Source organism: Rhinolophus hipposideros (assembly GCF_964194185.1).
Source record: "Rhinolophus hipposideros genome assembly, chromosome: 13".
In the NCBI taxonomy this organism is placed as follows: Eukaryota; Metazoa; Chordata; class Mammalia; order Chiroptera; family Rhinolophidae; genus Rhinolophus; species Rhinolophus hipposideros.
Window position 1 is genome coordinate 3,158,147 of NC_138059.1, and position 27,815 is coordinate 3,185,961.

At 54.2% G+C, this 27,815-nt stretch overlaps 1 protein-coding gene across 2 annotated transcripts in view; it reads left to right on the forward strand.

The window, feature by feature from the left end:
- Window positions 1-27,815, forward strand: part of COL22A1 (collagen type XXII alpha 1 chain) — a 207,477-nt gene that overhangs the window by 46,777 nt on the left and 132,885 nt on the right. The window contains exons 5-12 of one of the 2 annotated variants that reach the window (XM_081070224.1): window positions 2,124-2,235; window positions 5,353-5,476; window positions 8,077-8,352; window positions 13,536-13,616; window positions 14,754-14,870; window positions 18,323-18,367; window positions 21,123-21,185; window positions 25,127-25,165. In XM_081070224.1, coding sequence (XP_080926350.1) covers window positions 2,124-2,235; window positions 5,353-5,476; window positions 8,077-8,352; window positions 13,536-13,616; window positions 14,754-14,870; window positions 18,323-18,367; window positions 21,123-21,185; window positions 25,127-25,165 — 857 coding nt within the window. Of the gene's footprint in view, window positions 1-2,123; window positions 2,236-5,352; window positions 5,477-8,076; window positions 8,353-13,535; window positions 13,617-14,753; window positions 14,871-18,322; window positions 18,368-21,122; window positions 21,186-25,126; window positions 25,166-27,815 lie in introns of those variants that run through there. The other variant, XM_081070223.1, reaches the window with a different exon arrangement.

Genomic DNA, 27,815 nt, shown 5'->3' on the forward strand with positions numbered 1-27,815 from the left:
GCCTTTGTTTTTATTCATTTAAAATCACTAAAAGTGGAACCAAAAAGTAGAGCACATGTTTGCTTCTGTAAAACTGTTTTGTTGTTAATTCTCCCACATAATAACTGTTAGAGGGAAACCTGGCTTCAAGTGGCGATTTGTAGCGACAGTGGAAGGAGCTGTGAAGTGAGGAACAGGCCCTGAGCTGTCCTCGGCCCTGGCTTTGCACAGGGCGGTATTGGGCTCGTGTCCACCAGGGTCTGAACAAGAGCCACCTCTTAGTGGAGCCCCCAAGGGCCTCGGGCAGTCCTGGGAAGTGACCACCATCCCGCTCTGTACAGATGAGCAGTGGAGTCTTAGGGGCTGAGGAATTCCACCGAAGTCCTGGAGCTGCAGAGTCCCAGGGCGGACTGTACTGCACGGGCCCAGGTGTGTCTGCCTTCCCCTCCTTCGCTCCCTAAATTAAACCAGCAGCTTCTCCAGAGCAGCGCCTCCCTCCTCCACCGCCCCGTGTCCTGGCAGTAATCAATCCCTGCAGGAGTTTTGCTCAAAGCAGGCAGGAGAGGCAGAGAGTTTCACAAACAGGAGAGCCTCAGAGACCCGCCTGCCAGGCAGCTGGAGGTGACAGGCAGGCCCCCACTGCGTGCATCTCTGCCTGTACAGAGGCACCCTGTCCTCGAGGAGACTATGCCGTGTCCCTGCTCACTGCTGGGGAAGGCAAAGGATGCTCAGCGTGCCCCTGGCCAGTGCTGACCAGCTTTCAGACCCAGGACAGACAGGCTCCGACACGCACTTACGCCTTCTCCTTTCTGTGGAACAGAATCCGAGCCCTAAACAGCCCCTGTGCCCTGTACCACTTGGTGTCCATCCCCTGGGACCCTAGGACTCTGGGGCCCCCAGGGCCTTTCCAGCCATCAGCCCGCTCCCACGCACCCACACCTCCCACTGCTAGGAGCTTGCCAGCCCTGAGGGACACTTCTAGGTGCAGTGGGCAGCCCTTTGCATCTTCAGAAGGTCCCTTCCTGTGTCAGTTCCACCAGCTGCTCCTACGGGGGCCGCTGGGCTCTGTACGATGTGGAGCCCAGAGCTGCAGGGGCCTCTTCTACCTTCTGTCCCCAGATGACGCTTCAAAGGCAGTGTCCAGTCCCTGCTGAAGGCAGCCCAGGGCTGTGTCAACAGAATAATGGGGGCACGGGGCGTGACGGAGGGAGGGCTGCTCTCCTCGTCCACTCAGCAGGCCCTTCCCACATCCTGTGCCCCTGACCCGCCATGGCCGGAGGATCCCAGGGGCCGGTGTCCTCAGGGTCCGCCCCCCTACCGCGGGAGGAAGTGGCTGTCCCTTGCCTGGTCCTCTAACCAGGGCAACAGTGGCAGGTGGGGCTCTGGGGCAGGGCCGGGGCGATCACCAGGGTCAGAGGCTCCTTGTGACTGGATTTCACAGTGGACATGGATCAAGGGTTCCCACTGTGGTCCCCAGCAAGGGCTCGTGGGATGGACTGAACCAGGTCACCGTCTGTCCCCAGCAACCCGCCTGAGCCCCAGGGTCATGACTTGGCCATCGCTTTACATTGCCAGCGCACCTGAGGACCTCTCTGAGCATCAACACAAAAGAAGAAAAGCACCTTTCAATGAGCGCGGTATCATGGAGACATTTTTCTTCTCTGTGATGTTTCGCTCATTAAAATTGTGAAATTTAAAAGCTGCCAAACTATAAGCAAAATGCAGATGAATTGCAGCCCTGTGGCTGTGAGAAGGAAAGCCCGAGGGGGCCTCTGCCTGTGTGCATGAAGGGTCCCCCATGGTCTTACGGAACACCCAGGCTCCCTGCGCCAGCGTCCCAGCCAGGACACCCTCCACGTGCCTGGTGCTCAGTGGTGATGTGGGACGTTCACAGCGCACACACCACCTTGAAAGTCCCGCGTCTGCATTTCTCCTGCACCTTTTGCCAGACTTGGACTTGAAAATGGAAGCTGTGCCTCTCTGTACTTAGTGTCGTTTACATGTTTGCTCCCCAGTACGTCTTTGAATAGTTCCCTCTGCTGAAAGCCCCCAACCGCACGCCCCGGGGCAGGGTGGGCAGGCTGCCTTTGCTGAGAGCCGATTCTCCTCTCTCCAGCCTCACCCCAGCTCTTCTCTTTGCATAGGTTTCGACCTGATGGATTTGTTCAGCGTGAAGGACATCTTGGGGGAGCGGGAGAATGGGGTACAGAGTTCCTACGTGCGGATGGGATCCTTCCCCGTGGTGCAGAGAACTGAGTGAGTAGTTACCTGTCCTTCCAGACCTGCTGCACACCTGGGAAAGTCAGCCACAGTGGCCCCCTGAGCACTGAGCAGGCCCTTAACCTGCTCAGCCAGGGAAGGTCACCCAGAAATGAAGCCCCAGAGCCACTGGCCTGCAAATCTGACCTGTTTCTTAGCAGACCTGTTACCATTGCTGTCTGGTTCCCTGGTCCTTTTACACTCGCCCGCACACAAATCTGTCACCAGTCACTCACTCATGCGTTTCCTCTCAGTTCATTAAACCGCGAGCACTTACGGTTCCAGGTACATGGCACCGACTCTGGACGAGCCACTGCGTTTCCGGGCAGGCATAGCTGCCCCCAGAGTCACGCAGTCATTTTGGCCAGTGGAGACCCAATTTCAGGGTTTCCTGGGTGCCTGGCTGTAAACGTTATTAGGTGCCCTCAGTGGTGGCATGTCCCTCACCTGAGGTGAATGTCCCTGCCTGGCAGCTTTGTGGAGAGGATTCTAACGGAAAGATTAGTCCAGAGTCTCCGGTCACAGGTTTTTGACTACATCACAGTAAGTGCTGCGTTCTGCTCCTCTCGGGCAGGCAGACCTTTTGAAAACAAAACTGAGATTTTGTCCTGACACTCCTCCATTTGAAAACCCTTCGGTGGCTCCCAGGCGTATTTAAGCTAAAGGGCTGGAAAGGCCTGCGTGTGGCCTGGCCCCATCCTGCCTTTCTGGCCTCTAGCTTGTCCCCAGCGCTCCGTTGTCTGGCTCCTCTGCCCTGGAGCCTGCCAGCACCCTCTCACTCCTGTGTTCACGCTCTTACCTCCACTTGGGGCACCTGTTCATCCTCAAAGAACAGCTCGACCGTGATGCTTTCAGAGATGCCTTCCCTGGGGCTGCAGAGTTCCCACCTGCGGACGGGACCTCCCCTGGACTCCCAGACGTGGTTAGGCCTCGCCGAGCATAGTTCCTTGCAACCTGCATTCCCTCATAAGACGCAGCAGAGTTGACCCTAACTAATCAATCGTGCAATGAGTCATTTACGTCCTGCCTCCCCTGCTCAGTGAGGAGTCCCAGCATCAGGCTAAGCTCTGCCCAGAGGAGGGGTCTGGTCGATATCTGCTGAACAGATGAATGAATCGATCAATCCACAGTCAGTGAAAGTCCTCTGTGAGCGTCGAGCCTGGCAGAGGTGGACTTGGAACAGCGGGCCGCAGGTCTGCACTGTGCAGAAGCTGTGCTCGCATGAGGCCATTGTTCTAATTCAGCGAGCGTCTTGAGTGTCAGCCACGCACTCCCACGTGCAATTGTAATTTACGGGTTAATTTTGTTCATAATGAAAAGAAGCGTCACTTTCAATAGTTATATTTTTCTCACTTGTTTAAGGTTTAAAGGGCGTTTCACACACCTTATCTAATTTATTTCAGTACGATAAAATGAGGTAGCAAGGGAGGTATTATTGTCATCATTTATCTGGTGCCACATTTGAGACTCGAAGTGGGACTTATTCAAAATCTCACAGTTTGTAGGAACCTGAGGCCTCAAACTCGGGTCTTCCCACTTCAGGTCCTTACACTTTGCACTGTAGTCTTATAATCTGCTGCATTGTTTGTGGGGAGGAAGAGTAAGTCACTTTGTTTCCTTTAGATATGCTCCGTTAATGACCATTTTCCCTTTTCCTGATTATAACAACTTTTCCTTAGTGTATACATATGGATGTATATATATACACGTATATAGATTCTTCTATGTAACCTAAGAGACAATCTTTTTCTCTCTTTCTGTGAATATCTACATAGAGAAACATAGAGAAACAGATAGAACATACATATAAATATTTGGCACATATTTATATATGTATTTGTCTACAACCTATATATATACTAAATACACATATGTGTGTATTTCAAAAATAGAGGAAGAAGCTGTGTTTAGAAACACCAGCACCACAATTGGCCTCATTAATGAAATAAAAGGAAAGTGAAGTGCAATCTGGCGGCTGTGAGCCTGTGTGTGCAGGCGGGCGGGGAAGCCCTGCCTTCTTCCATGTCGGCCGTGACCTAGCGTGTCCTTGAATCCTGAGGAGGCTCAAGCGCTGTGAATGATGGGCGCTGCTCCTCGTGCCAGGACGTGGTCCTGGGTGAGAGCCCAGCTCTGAGAATGACTGAACCACCGGGCTGACCCCCAGCGTGGACGTGTGAACCGAGAATCGGGGAGAACCAGACTTTGCTCACAGGTTCTGCAGCCAAACGAAGGGTCCCTGAGGGTCTGTGTGTCTGAGAACCAGGAACCCAGCCGCCTCCTCACTTCCCTCCTGGCTCTCTGGCCAGACAGCTTCCCCTCCAGTGGCGAAGTCAATGCCACGTGCGTTCCCCAGGCAGCTGCCTGCCTGCAGAGCAGGGCTGGGCCCCACCTTGGCCATGTCTGCAGGATGAAGGGACAGCCAGCAGCCGGACAAGAGCAGGGCTCTGGCGCCCAGGCCCCTGCCTGGGTGTGAGCCTCTGCCGGCCCCTCGCCGGCCAGGCTGCACGCACGTGGCCCTCAGAGCCTGGCTGCTCTGGGCTGCAGCGTCATCACGTCTTCAGAGGGACAGGTTTCCTTCTGAATTTGGACGGGAGGGCGGGTCCAGGACTGTCTGGGGTGGAGATGCAAGAGTTGAGGAGCTCCCCCTGAAACGGGGTCTCATGCCCCCACGCACTGTGGGGCTCTGTGGAGACTGGGGATCCTGGTACAGCGGGCAGGGGCCCAAGCAGGACATGATCTCGCAGCTGGGCCTTGCTGAGAGGAACGGGCAGGGGGAGGAGAAGGCTGAGGCTCTCAGCGCATGACACCTGGGGCAGTGGTGCTTTCGCATTTACTGGTTCCGTCGTGGACGGCGAAGATGGGGAGATGCAAGCAGCCGTGCCCTGCAGGGTGGATCTGAAGGGGCCGGGACGATGAGAGGGCCCAGCCAGGGTGTGCGGAGGGGCGTACCCAGGCCCTGAGAGAAGGGAGCGCCACCGCGGCAGGCCAGAAGGTGGGTTTCCCAATGCTGAGGATGTGAATCGGCAGGACGTGGGGCGCCAGGGCACGTGGGCTTCCTTTGGCCTCTCCTGCTCGGTCACTGAGCTTGGTATCCCTGTCACTGTCCCCCTCCAGGGATGTGTTCCCGCAGGGTCTGCCTGATGAGTACGCCTTCGTCACGACCTTCCGGTTCAGGAAAACGTCTCGGAAAGAAGACTGGTACATCTGGCAGGTCATCGACCAGTACGGCATCCCACAGGTGGGAGCGGCGTGCCTTGTCACCTTGTCTTAGTGGCCTGCAGCCTTCTGTGTCCTTCTCCTGGGGGCGCCTCTCTCCTGGGCCTGCGGGTGTTGGGAGTGTCCCCACCAGAGAGGGTCAAGTGCCCGCCCTCTGCTGGGAATGAAGACCTGGCTCCTGTCTCAGGGCGGCTCTGCCTAACCAGGGGCTGGCCTGTGGCATGTGCCCTGTCAGCAGCGTGAGTGACACAGCTTGATGCTGTGTGAAGGAAAGCGGCTCAGGGTCGGTAAGACCTGGCTTCAGTCTCGTGTCTGCTCCTTACCGGGTGTGGGCCCGAGGCAGATGGGCTTTCTGAGTCTAGGTGCTCTTGGCTGTAAACTAGAGCACGGGAAGCCTACCGTGAAGCGTTCGAGAAGCCTCTGGAACAGTGCCTGAGGCCTAACACAGTCTTGTCACAGATAGTTCCCGTCTTAGGATCTCTGGTTTTACCTGCGTGAAGCTCTGAGGGCCCATCTTTGCCCACCTCTGGTGTGTTTGGGCTCCATTTCCTAAAAAGTAGAACAAGCCACCAGCAGCCTGTGGCCAAGTGAGGAAAGACTGACCTCAAAAGCGAAGCCATCAAAGCAGTCGATTGGTTTGTGATGCAGGCGACACTCCTCCTATGCGCTGCCAGATCGCAGTGCCATTGTTCTCCGAGTTCATGGGCCACCCGTATCCTCCTCACTCACCATTGTCCTCGTGCAGAATGAGCTGTGTGAGGACACGAGTGGCTTTCAGCAGCAGGATACTGACTGTATTTCCACTTGGGGGTAGAATGAAGTAGAAACATGCTCAAGCCATCGGACCATGGCAGCCACACTCGTGGGCTGCCGGCTGGGGCAGGAGGTGCTCCAACACAGGACTCTGTCTGCTGTGGTCAGAGCCGGACCCTGACAGCGCATGCAGACACTTGTCCATGCCGAGGCGCAGCATGCGCTTATCCACGCGGACACGCACTTAGGAGGAGCTAGGGACTGTCCCAGCGCCTCGCAGATCTTAACTCACTTCGTCCTCATCACACCTGTATGAGTGGGTTCTCCTGTCACCTTCTCACAAGGATGGGGCAGAACCACAGGGCCTGCATTTCATAGGTCATAAGAAGGAAAGGTGGGATGGGAATCGAGCAGCCGAGCTCCATGTCTGTCTCTTACCCACTGTGCTCAGCTGTCACCATCAGTGAGCCGTGGGGAATGAGTCTTCTGTAGCAGCCCTGGTTAGACGGAGAGGCACAGACGTTTGCAGGCTTGCCTGCCGAGTGGCCTGGTTTCGTAAGTGTGGGAGGCAGCGTGGCGGAGATGCGCTTCTTCTCCACAGGCCTTTTCTGGAGAGCAGTGGTGACCCTCGTCTGCCTCCCTGGGCTGGCACACAGGTCCTCTTCTCCCGTTTCTCAGGGTCCGGTGCAGTGGGGCTGGGCGCCTGCCATGACATTCTTGTGGGCGAGCCTGCACCACCCCCGGTCTGGCTTCTCTTCCTTCAAGGTGTTTGCAGAGCTGCGTGGGCTCTGTCTGCCATGGCTGCCTCGTCCCCTCCTCCTGCCAGAACGAGCTGTGGGCTGTGGGGCTTCAGGGACTGCAGGCTCCTTGTCCAAGAGGCGTCTGAGGCTCAGTTTCATTGAGCGAGTCTCGGTGGCAGGCCCTTCGCTGGCAGTGTCCATGGTGGGCACCCCCAGCCTTGGGGAGGTACTGGCTTGACATGGGAAAGGAGGACACAGGTCCGCCAGAGGGTGGCCTGGCGCACAGTGGGGCAGCAGCACTGCCATGGGGCGTCTGTCATCGTAGGTCTGCACAGAGATTCTCATCCAGGGTCTTAGCTAGTGGGCAGTGAGCCACCCTGGAAAGTTGGTGTTTTCTCCTCCGCCATTTGGAGAAACGGAGGGGCCTTCACTCATTCCAGATATGACGAAGGGACAGGAAGGAGGCTGGTATGGTGGGAGCAGAGTGGGGGTGGAGTAGAGACAAGGCTCGGGTGGGGGGAGGCCAAATGCCCCTTGTGTCCACTGTGGGGCTTCTTGTCTGAGACTAGGCTCCGAGAAGTGGCAGGCCCGGCACCAGGAGACTTGTAGTCATCTAGGCAAGAGGTGACACCGACAGCCCCAGCAGTGAGCGTGACTTGTAGGGGACATGGCCGGATTCCGGGTGTATTTCAGAAGTAAAGGTGACAGGCTTTGCTGGCGGGTCTGCGAAGTGCCTTCCCGAGGCCGCCAACCAGCTCCGGTACACAGGACTCAGGCCTGCGGTGCCTCCCCTGCTCTGCCTCATAGAAGGAACAGAGACACAGAGGGGAGGCCATGTCCTCACCGAGCTGAACCCCCAGGGTGGTTTGGGGGAGGTGTGTTCTAAGCAATGTGGCTGACTCCCTGTACTGCAGGGAGTCACTTCCCCCTGCCCCCTCCCCCTGCTCCCCCTTCCCACTTCCCCCTGCCCCCTCCCAGCTCCCCCATGCCCCCTCCCCCTGCTCCCCCTACTCCCTCCTCGCTCCCCATGCCCCTCCCCGCTCCCCCATGTCCCCTCCCTGCTCTTCCTACCCCTTCCCCACTCCCCCTTCGGACTTGGAGCTCAGGGAGCCTTGTCCTCTCCTTCCAGGTGTCCATCCGGCTGGACGGCGAGAACAAGGCGGTTGAGTACAACGCGGTGGGCGCCATGCAGGATGCTGTCAGGGTGGTGTTCCGTGGGCCCCGGGTCAGTGACCTCTTTGACAGGGACTGGCACAAGGTCGCCCTGAGCATCCAGGCCCAGAACGTCTCCCTGTACGTGGACTGCATGCTGGTGCAGACGCTGCCCATCGAGGAGAGGGAGAACATTGACATCCAGGGCAAGACCGTGATTGGCAAGCGCCTCTACGACAGTGTGCCCATCGACGTGAGTACTGGGGGCCTTCGCAGCCAAGGCCCTGGGGCCACCAGGGAGGGGCCTCGGGAGTCACCTGTCCCCAGTGCCCCCACACCTGCCCGTGTCACTTAGCAGTTCATCACCTTGGACTGTCGGGGAAGGGAGGGCCCTGACTCCGAGAAGTGCCGTGTTGGAACCCAGAGTTCCCAGGGCTCCTTCATTCAGTGATTCCCTCAGTCACTCGTCACATGTGGACTGAGTGCCTACTGTGTGCCAGGCACTGTCCTTAGCCCTGGGGACATGGTACATTTATCTCTGTGTCTATATTTATGTCTATTTAGAATACAGGAAACTTGAGATCCCTATTTACCCAGGCATATAACGCATAGGCATAAGTACCTAGTAATTAGTAGCAATTAGTATTATAATTTAGTTATATATACTTGTGTGATTATAGAACAACACTTGTTTGTTTTACTAATTACACGTGTACTTACTTTGGTTTAGGTACTAAAAATATAACCTAATTTGATTCTCATAATGTCTGTGAAGTTTTTAGACCATTCCTGTATTTTAAATAAAGAAGCTTTGGCTTGGTAAGGCTAAATTACCTCACTCAGTACGTGTATATTTTGTTCTTCATTCAGGTGGTACTACGTACAGTGAAATGCATAGATCTTAAGTGTATACTTTGATGAGTTCTGTCAAATGTATACACACCTGCATAACATATATATATACATATATATATATATATATATATATATATATATATATATATACACATATATATATATATATATATAAAATCAAGCTGCCCAAATCCTCAAGCTGTCAGGGACGGAGAGGCTCCTTCTTCCACACCAGGTCTCCCCGAGCTGTGTTCTCTGCGTCCCAGGCTGGCCCCTCCAGTGCACCTGAGTGTGTCAGCGGAGCAGCTTCGGTGCCGAGCGTGCTGTGGGCTCTGTGTCATCACGCGGCCACTGTCTGTCAGCCTTAGGAAAATCGCAGCTCCATGATGGTGTCACTTCACCTGTCTGACACCCCTAGGCTCCCTCTGACTGAAAGACACGGTCTCATGTAGAGGAAAGTGTCACCCCGAGGTTATTTCTGTCTAGTTGAATAAATTCCCTGGTAGCATTAAACGTCCGATATTACTGGACCCAGAGGAAGACGTCAACCTCGGTGAGCAGGGTAGGTGGGTGGGGGATGCTAGGAGAGGGCAGGCGGATCAGCTGGAGGAGGTGATTTCTGGGACGAGTCCTGAAGGGTGACCTGTCTGTGCAGAGGAGCTGGAAGGCCTGTGGCAGATCACGGCAGGTGTGCGTGGTGTGAGGTGGCAGGAGCGTGAAGCCCAGCGTGGGGTGATGCAGGGTGGAAGGCAGGGGCCAGGCCTGTCCCCAGGGCCCAGGCCTTGGGACCCACCTGTAGGTGAAGTGGCAGGAAGGGAGAGTCAGGGCCTGTGCTGGGGACGGCCCGGGTGTGGCCCTGGGGCTGCTGTGCCTCCTGATCACTGGCTGCTGGCCACCTCGGCTTTCTCCTACCCTCTCAGTTCTGCGGGGTGGGCATGGACCCACCTCGACTCAGCGCAGAGCTCTCACCCGGGAACAGCAGCAAATGCCTGGCTGCATTGGGAGCTCCTCAGGCCGTTCAGGGCCGTTCATCGCACTGAGGCTGTTCTCCACGTTTCGGTGCGCGGGCTCCCTCACCATGCCACCCCGTTTAGTCAGTGGTCTCGCGGGCCTCACGGTCCGTATATAAGTACTGTGTGTTACTGTGAGTCTAGAATCTGGGTCCGGCCCTGCCCTGACTCTTAAACTTGGTGATCACGTTGGGCCCTTAACTGAGGCCTTTTAACCGACTGTGTGGAGTCTGGGCGCTTGGGTGGGTCCCTCTCTCTCCTCCTTTTGCCCCCTGCCATTAGCTGAGTCACTTTGTACCCAATACTGGGGAATCCCAGGGCCTCTGATGTTTGTCCATGAGAGCAGTGTACCCATTTACTGTTTCATGCTGGGTTTCTAGAGTTTTAAAAAAACCTAATGAAATAGATGGAGGGGGACCAATAAATGCTGTGCGTCTTAGTAAGTCTTCCCAAGGCACAGGCTGGGGTACTTGTGAGCACGTGGCTCGGGGCCTGGCACTCAGTGGGGGAGACACAGCAGCCTCAGCTCCCCCTGCCATGGCTGCAGCGGCCTGGCCTCCCCGGTCCTCACCACAGCCCTACAAGTCGGTGTTCTCATCTCCATCCCACAGGAGAGGAAACAGAGGCTTGGGGATTGGCATGTCCTGCCCAGCTGCCCTGAGGGGCAAGCAGGGCTGAGACTCGCCTCTGGATCTGGCTGATCCCACATTCCAAACCCCCTGTGCCTCTCGTTGGTCCCCATACTGCAGCAAGATAAGGGTCACCTAGCTGCAGGCCGGTGGAACACGAGAGAAGCTGGGCCCCAGGGGGAGGGCTGTGCAGTAGTTCAATCCAGAAGTGCCTAGGGCCTGACATGAGCAGGGTCTCAGAGCGGAGTGGGGGCCCGAGGGGTGTCAGGAGGTGGCCTCCTGGAGGGAGGGAGAGTCAGCAGGACCAGGGTGGCCAGCGGATGGTGGGATTTTAGGTATTCGGAAAGGGCCCCTGCTCCCCTCCTGGCTCCCAGGCTCTCTCACCCCCCTGGGAGCGCCAGTGCCCAGGCCCCAGGCCATCTGTGCCACCTGCTCCTGGTGGAACCTCTGCCTGTCGTGTCCCTTTCCGCCCCTGCAGCCTTGCCAGAGGCGCCCAGCTGCTGAGCCAGTTGCATGCTAATGCAGAAAGCAGGACCCTCTCTGCAAAATAGGTCTTGTTCAAAAGCACCGTTTTGTGTTTTGTCGTTTTCCATCGTCTGTGGGCTGGTGTCTCTGCAGGAAATGAAACAGACAGACCGCTGGAGGTTTGTTTCTGCTGAGCCAAGTCAGTGGAGAGCGGGGTTCCACCGATGGGCTCTCATACAGCCAGGAGGACAAGGTCAAAAGCTGACCGTGTGTCCGGTCAGTTGGCAGAGGGACTCCCGAGTCAGCAGAGGCCAGAGAAGGCCCAGGGGAGGTGCAGGGCCAGCCAGGCGCGTCAGTGTTCAGTAAAGTAAGCATTCCTCCACCCGTGGATTCAGCTCCAGGCCCGCGATATACGTTGGTCCATGCACACAACCATCCCCTCGGCCGGCCGTTATTGGGCTTTTACATGTGTCGGGAATGGCTCTGCTGCTGGGGGTGCAGTGAGAAGTGAGAGGGACAGAGCCCTGTCTCAGAGTTTGCAAGCGAAACTAAGAAACACTTTACGGTGCTGTAGCAAGTGCTGTTACGAAGTGTATAGGATGACGTGTTAGAGTGACAAGTGACAGGGCCTGGCACGGGGCGTCTATGGAGGCTAAAGGTGAGAGGAGCCAGCCTTGTGACGAGCAGGAGGGAGGGAACCTGGGAACTGGGATGGCAAAGCGTGTGGGAAACAGACTTTGTGTGAGGGCCAAGGTCAGCATGGGTGATCAGAGGGGAGATGGACGGATGTAAATCGAGAATTACCGCACAGCCCACCACATCCAGTGTAGCTGTGTGTACTCGGTGCCGCCGGGGCAGAGACAAGGGCACAGGAGCGCTTCTTGATACTGGAGGGAGCTGTGTCGGTTACCTGCTGCTGCATAACAAACAGCTCCTCCTCCAAGAAAATGCAGATAAAGCACCAGGCACTCGTTGTCTCCTGGTTTCCGTGGCTCAGGCGTGGGAGCGGCTAACCCAGCTGGCTCTTCTCAGCCCTCAGGAGTCGCCGTCCAGCTGTGGGCTGTATGTATGTGTGGTCACCTCAGAGCTCGAACAGGCTGAAAGCTCCACCCACAAGCCCACTCAGGTGGTTGTGAGCTCTCCTGTGGGCTGTGGAGCTCAGGCCTCACTCACTTCCTTGCTGGTGGGTGCTGGAAGTGGCCGTGGATTCTCTACTGAGCTCCCTGTAGGGCAGCTCAGTGTGGCAGCTGGAGTCCCCCAGGGGAGAGTGATGGGGGGAGAGGGGAAGGGAGGGAGGGGGAGAGAAGGAGGGAGAGAGGGAGGGAGTGTGCACCCCCAGCCAGAAGCCAGTGTGTGTCACCTAATCTGGGAAGTGAGCTGCCAACACTCTGCCGTGTTCTGTTTATTTCAAGCCTGTGACTGAGGTCCTGCTTCACCCCAGGGCGGAGGAGCCGCTGTCCTCCTCTTACAGGCCCGTCAAAGGACGTGTTGATGTGTGTTTAAAACGGCTGCTGAGGGAATGCCTGAGCATGGTTTTGGGGTGACGAGGCATTTGCTGGTTTTTTAGGGACTTTCCTAGAAGAAGGTCCATGTGCAAAGGCGAGAGGTCAGATGTTGTAGAAAGTGTGAAGTGAGGAGAAATACATCTGGAGAGGCCGGCAGAGCCAGGACCTGGAGGGCTGCAGCCTCCAATGAGAAGGCCTGGTTTTATTTGGGGGGTGGGGGGGCGGAGAGACAGAGAGACAGAGAGAGAGAACATGCGCCAGAACACGTGTTTAATACCACAGCCACTTTAAATTACAGTAAGGGTTTGTGGTATTAAAGGAGGTGATACCCCACAAAGTGATCACCCCGATAAATCTAGTACCCATCTGACACAAAATTAATTTAAAAAAATTTTTGAAACAAAAGTGATGCTAGAAAGGATGTCGTCTGGCACAGTCCACTAAGTTAAAAAAAAGGAGGTGATAGAAGCAAATTTTTATTTTAAAAAGTTCATTGAAGTAACTGAGAGGTCTGGAGATGTTGAAAACGAAGACACTGACCCTTCAGACACTGTTGTGACAGCCCCATGGGAGGGGCTGTCAGTCAGAGCAGTGGCAGGAGCGGGTGGAGGGCGGTGTGATGGGGTGGCCAGGGCACATCCAGGAGGAAGGCAGCTGTGCTGCTCTGTGCCAGCCCACCTCCTCGCGCTTGGGGCCCTCAGTGTCAGGAGGAGTGTGTAAGGAGGTGTGTAAGGGCCCTCACGTCAGGAGGAGTGTGTAAGGAGGTGTGTAAGGGCCCTCAGTGTCAGGAGGAGTGTGTAAGGAGGTGACTGCTAGGTGCTCTCTGACGTTTAGCTCCGGGAAGCCAGTGACCCGCGAGGGCCCCAGAGGAGGAAGTGGGACCTGGCAGCAGGGCAGGGCTTGGGTGAGACTGTGGAAGGTTCTGGGTCCCGAGTCCCCACGCCTCGCCCTCTGTCCTGTTTCCCTTTGCAGTTTGACTTGCAGCGGATTGTAATTTACTGTGACGCCCGCCATGCAGAACTGGAGACCTGCTGCGACATCCCCTCGGGGCCGGTGAGCAAAGACTCTTCCAGGGAGAGGTTGGGAGCAAAGCAGAGGTTTCTGGGGCCTTGGCCTCCGGGAGGGAAGAGGTGCCCAGGGCCCAGGACCCAGCTCGGGGTCACATGTGACTGGGGAGGAGGCCCGGTGGTCTCCGTAGGGGTCCGTTTCCTGGCCCAGTAGGGCCCTGCACATCCTTCTGGGGTCCAGCTGTGGTCCTGGCCTCAGCACCACCGTGGCGCCCAGCTCTGGGGAGCGAGAGGCAGAGGCTGGTAGCGCGGCCCCAGGAGGGACTGACTGTCCGTGCCCCCAGGGCTCAGCCAGACCATCAAGGCTGGCTGTGGTGAGGACGCGGGGGTGCAGGACAGACCCGAGTTGGCCCTGTACCTCCATGCGGTCCGGCCCCTCCCCGGGACCTCTCCGCCTCCAGCCCTTGTCAAGTCTCTCCCTCTCCAGCCTCTTTACCAAATCCAGCCCCAAGGCTGCTTGGGAGGTGGGCATAGTCATGGAGCCTGCTTCCCAGGGCTGCGGGCTGAGGTCCACACACAGGGCTCGCTTGTGGAGTCCCAGGACACAGTGAGCGCTCTTCCAACCTGCCGCAGCTCAGGGTGATTGTGGCGCACAGGGACAGAGGTGGGAGCCACCAGGGCCGGGGATTGGAGTCAGATGGGCCTGAAAGGGGGGTGTGGGGGAAAGAGGGGAGGACAAGTAAGAGCGGAGAGAATAAAGGGACAGAGGGCGTGTGCTGAGGGAATCGCAGCGGTAAGTTATTGAACACCTGTTGGGTGTGGGACGCTGAGTGGGTGCTTTAAGTGCTGGCCCATTAAATCCTCCTTGGTGCCTTGTGATGGAAGCACTCTTATCCCCATCGTGCAGACCTTAAGGCTGAGGCTCCAGGGGCTTTAGCTGTTCCTGCAGGTGCCTGAGAGGCTAGTGAAGTGGCTGAGACCAGGTTGGCCCAGGGCCCTCTGACTCCAAGGCCTCGAGTGCCAGGACGTGCAGTCAGACACACCTTGCCCTTCGGGATCACACTCAGGCGTCCTTGGGGATCCTGGTTCCCCTTGTATTCTGAGGAAGCTCTGGGGTGCACCCCCTGCCGGGGAGCAGTGCTAAGAGAGAAGCTGGTGCTGACCCACTGGGCTTTCCTTCCAGTGCCAGGTGACGGTGCTGACAGAGCCTTCGCCCCCGCCCCCAAGGCCTCCCACCTCCGGCAGTGAACAAATTGGATTTTTGAAGACCATCAACTGCTCCTGCCCAGCTGGTGAAAAGGTACTTCCTGCAGTTCACCCTAAACCCCCACCCGGAGCCCCAGAGCCAAGCGGGGAGGCCAGTCAGCAGGACCAGCCATGGAGGTGGGAATTTCCCATCATGCACATGGTCTGCCAGGGGAGGATGCTCCCAGGCTCCCGTGGCTCTCAGGTCAGGGAAGTGTTCTGGCTCCTGGGACCTCTCGTTCCTTGATTTTTATGCACGGTAGGAGGGGAGCTCCTCAGAAGAGGCTCTGATTAACACTTTCCTGAAGTTAATAAAGTATTCCCGAGGTTTTCCTGGCTCCTGTTCTATCCCCTCCACTCACATGTGACTAACTCAAACAGGATTTAGTTCAAGAATAAGACTCAGAATGGACCATGGATGAGGGTGTAGTATGCTCTGGGGAGCACCCCCGTGTCCCTTTCGTGTTGATGTTTCCTTTAATTCACGTATTCTATAATCTAAATGTATAGATGAGTAGATTTTTAGGCATCTTGTGTCTCATTTTAAAAACGAGTGTTTCCATGAACTCCACCACCACCATCCATGACTAAGACCATGTGCTTCGTTGAGGGCCTGGGCCCTTCATCTGTTTGTTTGTTTTTTAGACCAGTGGCCCCTTTGATAAGAATAAACATGTTGTCCACTGTTTGAGCTGAGCAAACATAAACACAGGCACAAGCATGGCAGCAGTAGAGCTGTGCTAGAGCAGGTCTCCGTGAGCTCCTGCTGGACCCACAGAGCCTGATGTCCAGCCTGGGCCCCTCCCAGCTCAGGGCCAGCGACGTGCGAGGAGCAAGGGGGAACAGCAGGAAGTCACAGCGGAAGTGCAGCGGGGTGGACACACCTGAAGCATTTCAGTGACAGTTTCCTCTCAATACACCTGTCCTGGCAGGCAGCCTCCTCCCTCCCTTCTTTCCTCTCCTCTGTTCTCCTTCACATCCGCCCTCCATTATTTTCACTGAGAGTGCCAGGCCCTGGGGTGTGCCCCGAGAAGCTCTCTGTCAGGCGGGGTTGTCATCCCCGGCCCACTTTGCTGGAAGGCCCAGAGGAGCCAACTCAGTCCTGCTGTGAGCTGAGGCTTTTTCTAGGCGGATGTGGAGTGAAGGTACCTCGAGCCTGGTGCCTGGCGGGATAGGAATGAGCTGGCGGGGCGGAGCCAGGGTGGGCACACACAGCGGTGGACCGCTGGCAGGCTCAGGATGGCCGCAGACCATCTGCTGATCCCGCTAGGCTGTCAGAGAAACAACAAACACAGCTGTCTAAACCCAGATCCTGTCGAATCCTTGTTTTCGGTTAAGACCCCAAATGAGAGGTGTGCAATGCTGTGAGGTTTGGTTCAGCAGCCACTGTGCACACAGCCAGTGTGCGCCAGGGAGGGGGCCCAAGCCCGCTCTGTCTAGGCCGTGGCTTTCCCCAGCCCCAGACCCCTGCCCTGGGTGTGTCCTGCTGAGGCTCCTGTGGTGCCTGGTCTGGACCCTCCAGGCCTCCACCCTCCCTTCCCACCCATCTCCCCACTCCCGCGATCCCGTGGTGGGTCCCCAGTTGCCCTTCTAGCCTCATCTCATTGCATTTCCACTCCCCATTTCCACGCCAGCCAGGAACTTCCGGTTCCTAGGGGAGTCGTGATCCTTCTCCTCCTGGCATTTGCAGATGGAGCTTCTGCCTGGCACACCTTTCCCCACTTCCCTCCTTTGTGGGTCAGTGCCTGCCCTTCTCTGAGCACATCGCCCAGGCACTCTTCCTGAGCACGTTACTGTCTGTAGGCTCTCCCTCCTGCCCTCTCCCCTGCTCCCTCGCTCCCTCCCTCCCTCTCTCCTTCCTTTCATTATTCACCATCCATCCATTCAATAACTGTATTTAGCACCTGCTCTTTCCAAGATGCTCTGACCCTTTTCTCTGCCTGTGTGTCCATCAACCATGACAGATCACATTAGATTAAGCATGTCTACTTGTCTTTATTTTCGTAAGATGAGTTCTTTTTGGCCGAGATTGAATATTGACATGTCTGTGTTTTCAGCTAGTGATATATAGCCTGATATTATTAAATAAAGGGTGACTTGAGAAGTGGATCAGGGTATGAAAGATGGATGGATGGATGGATGGATGGATGGACGGACGGACAGATGGGAGGGAGGGATAAAGGAACACATTGTCCCTTTCTCACTGCCAGGACAAGGTCTCATTCTTCAAGATTATAATAAACTGACAAACTCTCAGCCTCAGACACTGGGTGGTAGCACCTGGTAACCACTTTTTTAAATTCACTCAATCACCCCTTGTTTTTGACATTAAACGTTAAATGCCCGTGGTATGCTGAGCACCGAGGTTTTAAGACACACAGGACATGGTCCTCAAAAGCCCTACAGTGGAAGCTTACCTCCAGGCCTGCCCGAGAACCTCTCAGGCACAGGGGGGCCTCGTCTCTCCCCCAACCCCCAGAAGAGGCCACATGGAAGAGCTTCTGCAAGCACTTCATTAAGAAGGGGTTGCCGTTCCCTTCTGCACCCTGAATTCCTTAGGAAATGTAGCCCATGGGACCCCCCCGGGAAGTCTGAGCGCTCTGTCACGGTAGGCAGAACTCTGGCCACAGGCCGATTTGGCTTCTGACGGTTTAAATCTTCAATTCAGTTCACAGAACTTTTCCATTATTTCCTTGGGTCTACATGATGCCTTGGGTCCACGTCTCCATGTGTGAAACCACATGTGGTCTTCCCGTGGCATCCTAGCGGGCGCTGAGTGAGCTCAGCACCCAGAGATGATTTCTCTCCACTTGCTGTGCACCTGACATCGCTGAGCGCAGTTTTAAAGCGATGTTCTTGAAGCAGCTCAGTGAGGCCGTGACGGGCGTGCACGCTTGTGGTGATGGATGGTGCGGTGCAAATGGACACAGCGCCCCTGTGCTTGTCACGGCTGGGACGAGATTGACACCTGTACCATCGTCCGAGTCATGTTACATTGGTTTTCAGTCGGGTGGTATTTACATGCACCCGCAACTTAGCGTGTCAGACGTTTACATCTAGTAATAAGGTCTTTCACACCAATAGCACGTGTTTAAATAGTGAACCGCGCTTACATTTAGAAATAGCCTGTAAACATGTCCTGTTTTGTATTTTAGTGACTAATTACATGAAACTTCAGCAGGCCACATGGTTTTTGATTTTGTTTTTGTGTTGAAGGGATGGCATATTCAGGTAAAATAGACCATCGAGTTCCACCTTGTTTGCCTCTCTCTTTGTTCCACCGATGGCTGCATTCGGGGGTGATGTCCAAGTTCCCTGTGTCGGTTTGCAGGTCATGACCTTTCTTGCCTCGCTCTCGCTCCGCAAAACCTTGTCCAGCTCATTGGTCAGCATGTGTCTTACAAAGATCCTGGCTTACAAGCGCTCGGGGTGGATAACCAAGTGAAGAGAGAAGCGGGGGAGATGAAAACAGAGCCTTATTCGTTGCTTTTGTCTTTCTCCTTTTAGGGTGAAAAGGGCTCTCATGGACCCCTGGGATTCCCGGGCCCAAAGGTCAGTATTGCAGGGGGCAGACATTCACTCTGGGCCCAAGCAACCATCTGCTTGGCTAGTATGGAAGGGAGGAAACTCGGCGGGTTCAGTTTCTGTCCTGCAGGATTCTGCTTCTGAGCTTCGTGGCATAGAAGGATAGAGCAAGTGGCATACAATTTGGAACCTCTGGGTCTCTTTGCTTAGAACATCCATTTGTCAGTCTGAAAATGTGAGCAAGAAAGGAATAGGGCACATAAGCCCTTCCTTGGAGCCTGTTTCTTCCAACAGGCTTAGCTCTCGGTGGTCAGCTAATTCTGTTCAATCCTTTTAGGCCTCTGTATTCCAGACACCTGGGGGTTGGGCTTGTAAGAGTCTGTTTAGACTGTTCTGTTTAAATTGCATGAAGTTCTTTCTGCACAAGTTTTCCACAGTTACGAATTGCTCCAAGCCGGGTGCTTCCTCATGGGGGCCCCCTTCCTCAGTCACGTGGCAGCCCCATCTCGCTCCATCATTCCCCAGGTTATAATCCTAGAGCCAGACAGGGCTGTGTTCTCGGTCATTGTTTTGTTCTCAAAGCTGAGGCCCGAGAGCCGTGAATTGCCATCGTCACACAGGCACCAGTGGAAGAGGTCAGCAGTATCCTGGAGCCACTGCCTGGTCTGGCGTTTGAAAGAGGATTTGGGTGTGCTGGCAGAAACAGCTAGAGAAAACCCTTCCTTCCCTTCTTTTCCTTGCCTTTCCCTCCCCTCCTCCCCGCTTCCCACCCACCTCCCGTCTCTCCCTCTCTCCTTCCCTCCCTCTATCCTTTCCTCCCTCCCCCTCTCTCTCTGATTTCCTCTTTCCATCCACGTGTCCCCCATCCCTGCATTACTAACTGTCACATTCATTTACCACATCACTGCTGAGCACCTGCTGAGGTCCGTTTAGTCCTTCTCTTCTGCCTCCATCCTGCCTCTGCATGTACCTCCGTCCCCCTCCTCTCCTCATCCTTCTCCCCTCTGCCCCTGCTCTAATAGGATGGTGAGTGTGGACACACACTCCATCACACACACCATCACGTGTGTGCACACACATCCCATCACACACACACCACCACACTTAGTCACACACTCACATGCATACACACCCACCATCTCAGACACACACATCCCATCATACACACGCCATGACACACAAACACATCATTATACCCACACTGTCACACTTACACACCGTCACACACACACACACACACACACACACACACACACACCATCACACTGGGCTCCCCTACCCCAGTGCTGAGTGACAGCAGGCTGGGGTGGCCCAGGTGGCCACTGTGAGGAGGAGGGCAGGCTCTCTGCTGCACTGAGCACCCTGAGCTGGAAGCCCAGCTCTTGAGCTGCCCGATGGAGGAAAGAGAAAAGACGCCTGGGGGTCTGTGGACCTATGAGTAGAACGCGTTTATGTGAGGCAGTGGGTGTTTGCGGCATGGCTGTGTGCTGAGGTTGGACGGATCGAGGGCTGTGCGGGCACAGAGCCCGACCCCCAGTACCAGGAGGAAGACGGGGAGGGAAGGAATTCCAAGTAGGGAAATGGATACAGCCACGTGGAGACAAGCCTGGTCCTCACGTAGCTGACTTGCAGTCCTGGCCCCTTGTCCCCAAATGGTCCCAGCCATGGTTAAGGCCGAGTAAACCTCTGTGGCTCCCAGTGGCTCCATTTACCTCCATTCACCGAAGTCAAGTCCACCGTCATGGCCGGCTGCCTCCTGGGTGCCAAGGCCCATTCTACGTTTGGGGACATGACAGTGAACGACAGACAGCCCTGTCCCCAAGACTCACTGCCGGTGGGAAGAGACACGTGCCAGAGAGGAACACCGCGTGGGGAGCACGTGGGCTGGAGAGCAGCCACCAAGTTCCTGGGGAGCTTCGGGGTGCCCCCTGTGGGAGGCCCTGCTTGAGCAGGGAGCACGCACAGGCTGCGTGGGACGAGGAAGGCAGGGAAAGGAGGTACGGGCCAAGGGGACAGCATAGGCAAAATAGCTATTTGTTCTAGAGCGTACAGTCTGAGATGGGGATGGGGAGATGAAATTGCACACCAAGAGAGAAGAAAAATAGAAGCAATTGAGGGCTCACGTGTTCTGCAGCCGAGCCTGCCTTGGATGGGCTCATGGGACAGCAGGAGATCGGGGCTCCAGTCCCACACGGTCTTTGGTGACTCTGTTCTTCCCTTGCAGACAGTATTTTTCCCCCACCTTCCCTTCCCTCTCTTCACACACAGTTAGGAAGGTCTAGGACCCTCATACCAATGGCTCAACAGGGGAGCCTGGTTGACCTTTAGAAGGTTTCAAAACACCTTCATGCTCTTAACCTTGTGTGTGCTCGTGATGGTGTGCCCATTTCACAGAGGCGGAGCCTGGGGCCCAAAGAGCAATGATACTGTCACGTTAAGTGGCAGAGCTGGAGTTTGAACCTGGGGCTCCGAGTCCCCTTCTGGGTCCCTGGTCATTGGCCAGGCCAGGCCTAGGGATATGCACTGGCCAGGCCAGGCCTAGGGATACTCTCATCCAGTCAATTTCTCACGATGTCCATAATTCCTGGATTTAAGAGGTTGGGAAATTACTCAGATGCTTTCTCCTTCTCTGGGGGTGGGAAGTGTGGCCTCATTTTGTAGTTGGTTGTGACAACATCAGCTGCTGCTAGGGAGCTGGGGCACCATGGGCTGTGGGCAGCCAGTGTCGGGGAGCCCTGTTGCAGGACCTACACAGTGTTCATTTCTGGTTTCAACTCCTCAGGGAGACATGGGACCCACTGGGCCATTTGGAGCTCCTGGACCCAAGGGAGAGAAAGGCGACTCGGTGAGTGAAGGGCGGCCTGCCTCTCTGCATGGCTGGGGTGGGAGACTCAGGGCTTTTCCCCAAGAGTGCGTGTCACCTAGGATACACTGACCCACTGGTGGGGGCCAGGCACTGAGCGCCACGCTACCCTCGATGAAGCCCAAGCTTCTCTGCATGGGCCCCGGAGACCCGTGGACATGCCCCCAGCCCTCACCACTCCCCCGGCAGCCCTGGAGTTCTGTCCTCTCACATTGGCAGTGGCCGGCATGGAAGCTGGACATTTCTCATACTGGCCATTGCACATGTTCTTTCCTCTAGCAGGAATAAGCTTGCCCTCCATCCACCCTTGTTTTCCCCTTAACCTCCCCCTCCAGCCTGACTCCTGTTTTCCCGTCATTCAACCTCAAGTGGGAGCGGTTCTCCAGGGTACCTGCCTGGCCCCACCACCTCTGTGCACCCACATAACTGGCACTTCCTCAGTCCCCGCATCAGCTGACCCCTGATGTCCTGGTCTGTGGTTTGTCATCACGGTGTCCCCAATGCCTGGCCTAGAACGGACTGTGTTCACGAATCCTTCCTCTGATACTTGAATGCAGTCAATGGTGGGTTAGGAAACACTTACAGAGATGAACAAGTCGCGGTTCAGAGCAGGGTCGTAGGAGTCAAACGACTAGGAAGCAAATCCAGGCCCCACCAAAATCCTTAACCTTTCTGTCCTCGATTTCCTCATCTGTAAAATGGGGGTGATAAAGTTAACTGTCCAGTAGCATTTTGAGGATTAAATGAGTTCCTTCATGTAAATGATTCAGAACAGTGTAGGGAGCAGAGCAAATACTGTTGTCGTTGGTATTATTGCCTGGCTCGGCGGAAGCACTACCCCCACCCTCCAACATGGCGTCAAGAACACACGTGTGGTGTCGGATGGATCTCAGTAGTGATGCTTCGCTCCAGCCTTATTTGTTGTATGATCGTGAACAGGTCTCTTAGCCCCTCTGAAAGCCTATCTGCTCCATTAGCAAATGAAGGAAATAACAGTGACCTCGTCTGTGACACGCCTGCCCATAGAAGACGCTCAGTGAATGACAGCTGTATTTGTTTGTGGTTCTAACTGGTTCCTTTTAGGTTCTCAGGACTAAGAGGGAAACCCTAGGTGACAGGACAAAGTCTCACCCCTAGGAGAACTAGCCTGGCAAAGGCAGTCCCCTCTGTACCCACATCGTCACCCCCCATCGGCTCGATACCATAGCTGCACCATCTGCTGCTCTTCGCAGGCACTCCCTGTGGACTCTCTCATTGCTCCTTAGAACAACCTTTTAAACACAGTCTTGTCACTTCTCGATGGGACTGACACAGAATTTGCAGCCTTGAATGACTTGCCGCCGGTCCCAGAGCCTGGATCCCGCAGAGGCACAGTTGGATCCTGCATCTGCTTTAATCTGAGCCGCGCGCTCACTTGCTGTGCCGTACTTTGCCCACGTGCCTATATCTCTATCCTAAGTATAGGTGGGAAGCACCTGCTCCGTGCAAAATAAATAGGAAGAGCTGCTAACATAGAACAGCACGTCCCACATGCCTGGTGCTGTGTGACGCGCCTCACAGATTTTATTTACGGCTTTCTTACAGGCTCATTTAAACGTCAGGTCAGATTGGGGGGGGTGGGGTCTAGTGAAACACCTATCTTACTCATACCCAGGGGAGAAAAGCAGGCAACAGACCCTGCTTTCAGGTGTCGGTTTGAACAGACAGAGCCTTCCAAGTAGCCCTTATGACTATATTCAAAGAACCAGAAATCACTCCTAAAGAAGTAAAGGAAGGTATTATGACAATAACTCATCAAATACAGAACATAAATAAAGAGACAGGAATTGTTGGGGGGAAAAAAACAATTGGAAATTCTAGAGTTTAAAATTATCACTGAAATGAAAATCACTACAGAGGCTCGACAGTAGGTTTCACGCTGGCTGAAGCGTCAGCATTCTTGAAAATAGATCAATAGAGATTATGTAATCTAAAGTTCAGAGAGAAAAAATAATGAAGAAAAATGAACAGAGCCTTAGAGAAAAGTGCAGGTGCATGAAGCGGACCAGTGTGCACTTAATGGGAATTCTAGAAGGAGAGGAAGGAGCAGAAGAATTATTCAGAGACATATTGCTACAGATACCCCAAGTCTGATGAAAGGCAGCAGTCTGCACATTCAGGAAGCTCAGTGCACTCCAATTGTGACAGCGTGTTAGTGGGTGTTGAACAAAGAGGTGTAAAAATGACAGCATGAAAAAGGGGGCTGAGGGAATAGAGCTGTGGAGGAGTATGTTTATACATTTCTCTGGAAGTAAGTTCTAAATCTGAACTAGATCTTGATAAGGTAAGATGTAGATGGTAAACCCAAGAGCAACCCTGAAGAAAATAATCCAAAAATATATAGTGAAAATATTATCAAAGAGATTAAAATATTGCACTAGAAAACACAAAAGAGAGCAGAAAGGAGGAATAAAAGAACAAACCAAAAAAAAAAAAAAAAAGACCAGAAGACATAGAAAACAAAAAGTAAACTATATCAATAATAACATTGCAGGGGTGGCCGGTTGGCTCAGTTGGTTAGAGCATGGTGCTGGTAGCTCCAAGATTGCCAGTTCGATCCCCGCGTGGGCCACTGTGAGCTGCGCCCTCCTTGAAAAACAAACAAACAAACAAAAAACAACAATAACAATAACATTGCATGTGAATGTATTGAACCAATTAGAGATTTTCAAATTGGACATAAAAACAAGATCCAACCATACTGTGTCTACAGGAGACACTCCTTAGATACAAATACGTTAAAGGTAAAAAGAAGGAAAATATATATTTTGAAATTAGAAAATATAAAAAATTGGAGTGACTATACTAATATCAGACAAAATAGACTTTAAGACCAAAAAAAGATTAATAGAAATAGAGGCATTTTATAATGATGAAAGTGTCAGTCCTTCAAAAATATATAACAATTCCACGTGCACCTGAAAACGGAGCCCCAACACACGAAGCAAAAACAGACAGGATCAAAAGGAGAAATCGCTGATTCAGTAACAATGGTTAGAGACTTGATGCCTCACGTTCAGTAATGGTTAGGACAACTCAGGATGGGGACAATTGGAGCCGTCATTCATGGCTGGTGTGAAATGGTACAGCTGCTTTGGAATCAGTCTGGCTGTCCTTAAAAGGTTAAACAGAATTACTGTAGGGCTCAGCAGTTCCACTTCTAGGTAAATACCCAAACGAAATGAAAACGTACGTTCATACAAAAACTTGTACACAAATGTTCATAGTAGCATTTTAGTGCGTGATGACTAAAAAGTGGAAACAACCCAAGCATTCATCCCCTGATGAATGAATAAATAAAATTTATACCCACGCAATGGCACTTTGTTCTGCAATAAAATGAAGTACTGATATGTGCTAGAGCATGGATGACCCTTGAAAACACTGCTCAGAGAACACGTATCGTAAAGCCCACGTATTCTGACTCCCTTTATGAAATATCTAGAACAGGCAAACCTACAGAAACAGAATATAGGTTAGTGTTTGCCTGGGGCAGGGGTTGGGGGCCGGGGGAGTGACCACCAATGGGTGTGGAGTTCTTTTTGACGTGTCGAAAATGCTTCAAAGTCGATTGTGATTATTGCATAACTCTGTAAATATACTAAAAACCGTTGAATAGGTATGTGGATTCGTATGTCAGTAAAGCTGATACGAAGATAGAAACTAGTACATACTGTTGAGTTGTTGGAAAATTTAAATGAGATGATACTCACGGGAATCCACACTCAGCAGATAATAGTCACCATGTCTGAGAGGCTACTGGGCAGAGCTGATGAGAAAGCATCGGCCATTTCACACCCCAGGGGGCTGCTGCCACAGGTGATATCATGCCCTGCGGATGCCCCGTTGTCAACCTTTGCCTTCTGCTTGCTTTCCTGTTCTAGGGCAGAGGACCTTTTGTCCAAGGAGAAAAGGGTGAAAAGGTAAGCAGCTCTCTTTTATCACACTCCTCCAAGGGCTGTGGGTGGAGGTGGCTGGCGGACAGGGTGGGGGATTTGGGTTTGGGAGATGTGTGTGCTACCGTTGCCAGTGAGAATGTGAGCGGGAGAGCAGAGGTCTCCAGGGCGGGTGCCGGCTGCAGAGTGTGTCCTCCCCTGGCTCAGATGCATGAAGCATGCATGGCGGTCGGTCAGGGCTTCCCAGGCCAAGGGAAGAGTGAGGGCACAGCGCGGTGGGGAAGTGGAGAGGCGTGCTCGTGCAGGCTGGCGGCGGGGGCTCCCAGGGCCCCGCGCAGAGGTTCCCAGCAGTGCTCTCAGGGAGTGGGCACCGGATGCAGGACATTCAGCATCCACACGTGCTAGGGCTTGTCTGCCACGGTAGGAAGGCATCGCAGGTCTACACTTGGTCAGACGTACAGAGAATGTGGGCATAGCAGGTGCCACATAAATGTGAGGAGTGGGGGAGACCAGAGGAGTCTGGGGAGTTGAGATTGTTGCAGAGGTTTCCAGGGGAGACGACAAGAGACAGAGCCACGTGTGGTGGCAGCACGAGGCAGGCAGAGCAATGGAGGAGACGTGGAGGGAGGCCTTGGCTGTTCACCCCAGATCTGAACGTTGTATGTGCCTTCTTTCCCTTCATTGTAACGTGAGTGAGCCTGGAACATAGGGGGTTCCTTCTGAAGAGGAAAGCTTTCTGAAGGTGTTCACCCATGAGGAGAAATAAAAAGCAGAGTCACTAAAAATGCCATTTTGTACTCACACGAGCTGTTAAAAATGTATCTCCCGTTTCCCGGCAGAGGCAGCCACACGCCTTCCTAATGCACGTCCAGGTGCTTACAGACTCAGACCCCAGGCAGGATCATTACTCAGGGAGCTCACACTGCCCCTGGCGTGGGGCTGGTGGGATAAACCAGGGGCCCCTCAGTTAAATTACTGTGGAGGCAGCTTGCACGTGGCCTGCCCACTCTCTCCCTGTAGGTACCGTTTTATTCAGTACTTTCACGTCTAGAGATTTATTCTAAGGACATAAATCCAGGATATGCACAAGTACAGACCTTCATTCACAGTAATTTATGAGGAAGACTGGAAGCCACCATGATGCTCTGTAGCGAGCAAAGGGTGGAATAAGTTAGAGTACAGCTAAATAATGCATGGCGTTCAGGGTGCAAACCGAAGAATAATGAACGACCTGGAAAATACACGGTGTGTGAGAGAGAGAGGGAGATTGAGACGTGGATTGATTCTGGAGGCGAGCCCCCCTTGTTGGCCACTGGTGGTTTGTACATTGCAAAGCGGTGGAAGGTATTCATTTTCTTCCTTCCATGACTTCATGTCTTCATTTATTCCACAATAAACTTCTCTTTATTTTACCCCTATCAGTAGCACAGGCACGCGCACACACACACACACGCACACACGGCACACGCTCTACTGCACGAGAATACAAAGCAGTGGAGAGAGAGCGTGACTCACAGGGTGGCGTGAGCTGTGCACCAGGCAGACAGTGTCACCTTCTTCAGTGACTTTGCCATCAGTTTGCAGGTCTGGGTGTCCTGATACCTAAAACAGGGTAATGGCGGCCACCTCCTGTGATTCCTGTGTGGTGTAAAAGCACAGCACCCCCGGACCCAATGCTCAGATTCAGCAGCTGCTTTGATGGTTGTAGCCGGCCCGGTTCCTGGGGGCCCAGAACCAGAGCAGAGGCCTTCCCAGGTCCCCGAGGTGTCCCTGGGTGTCAGGACTGGGGCTGCCGGAGCCCTGAGGCCGGTCTGGGCAGTGCTTGTGGGACTGCCAGCCTGTCCTCTGACCGACGTGCTGATGTCACCAGGCAGGAAGGGACAGGCTGCCTTCTCCCGTGAGCAGCAGCACGTGTCTGCCTCCCTCCGTTGTAGTCGAGCTCAGGACAGGCCCCATGATTCCCCTGATGCCCGGAGCCCACCTGCAGCCGCACTCAGGACCTAAAGCTGCAGGGTCATGATTGCATCCCCTCTCCATGTGCAGTGTTGGCAGGAGAGACGTGCCAGCTGACCAGGCCCTTTCAGCTCTGTCCTCAGTTGACTCTCTCTGTAGTTGGGTGTTTTTAGCAAAGTCTAGATTCTGCCACGTAGTAGCTGTGTGATTTGGGGTGAGTCACCTCCCTCTCTGAGCCGCTGCTTCCCCATGTGTAAAAACGAGGGGGTGGGATGAGGTGATGCATAGCGGCCCTGCAGGCACAGCGTGGAGATTTGGTAATGAGCCCACCCCCAGCCTGAGCCCACGGGACCTCATCCCAAACGGGGTTCTGCTTTCCTCCCGAGCATGAGGCGAGGCCAGGTGGGTCAAGGGGACGGACAGTCCTAACAGGGCAGAAGGCCACTGGTGACTAAGCACGTGGAGGGCTTTACAGGCCGGCTTCTGTGCTACGATAGTCTCTCCGATATAATCGCAGAGGGCAGGGGGTGGAGGGACTGCAGCCTATGGCTCCAGGCGTCAGATTGCTCTGATTCTGGCTATGTTTTGTTTTTAGTTTTGTTTTTAGTTTTATCTTTTCGGTGTTGTGATTAACCACTGTGATGATGTGCATCAGCCTCTGTGGGGAGCAGACTCTGTGCAAGACACACTTTATGTCTCACTGAGACATTTCAGGGGGAGGTAG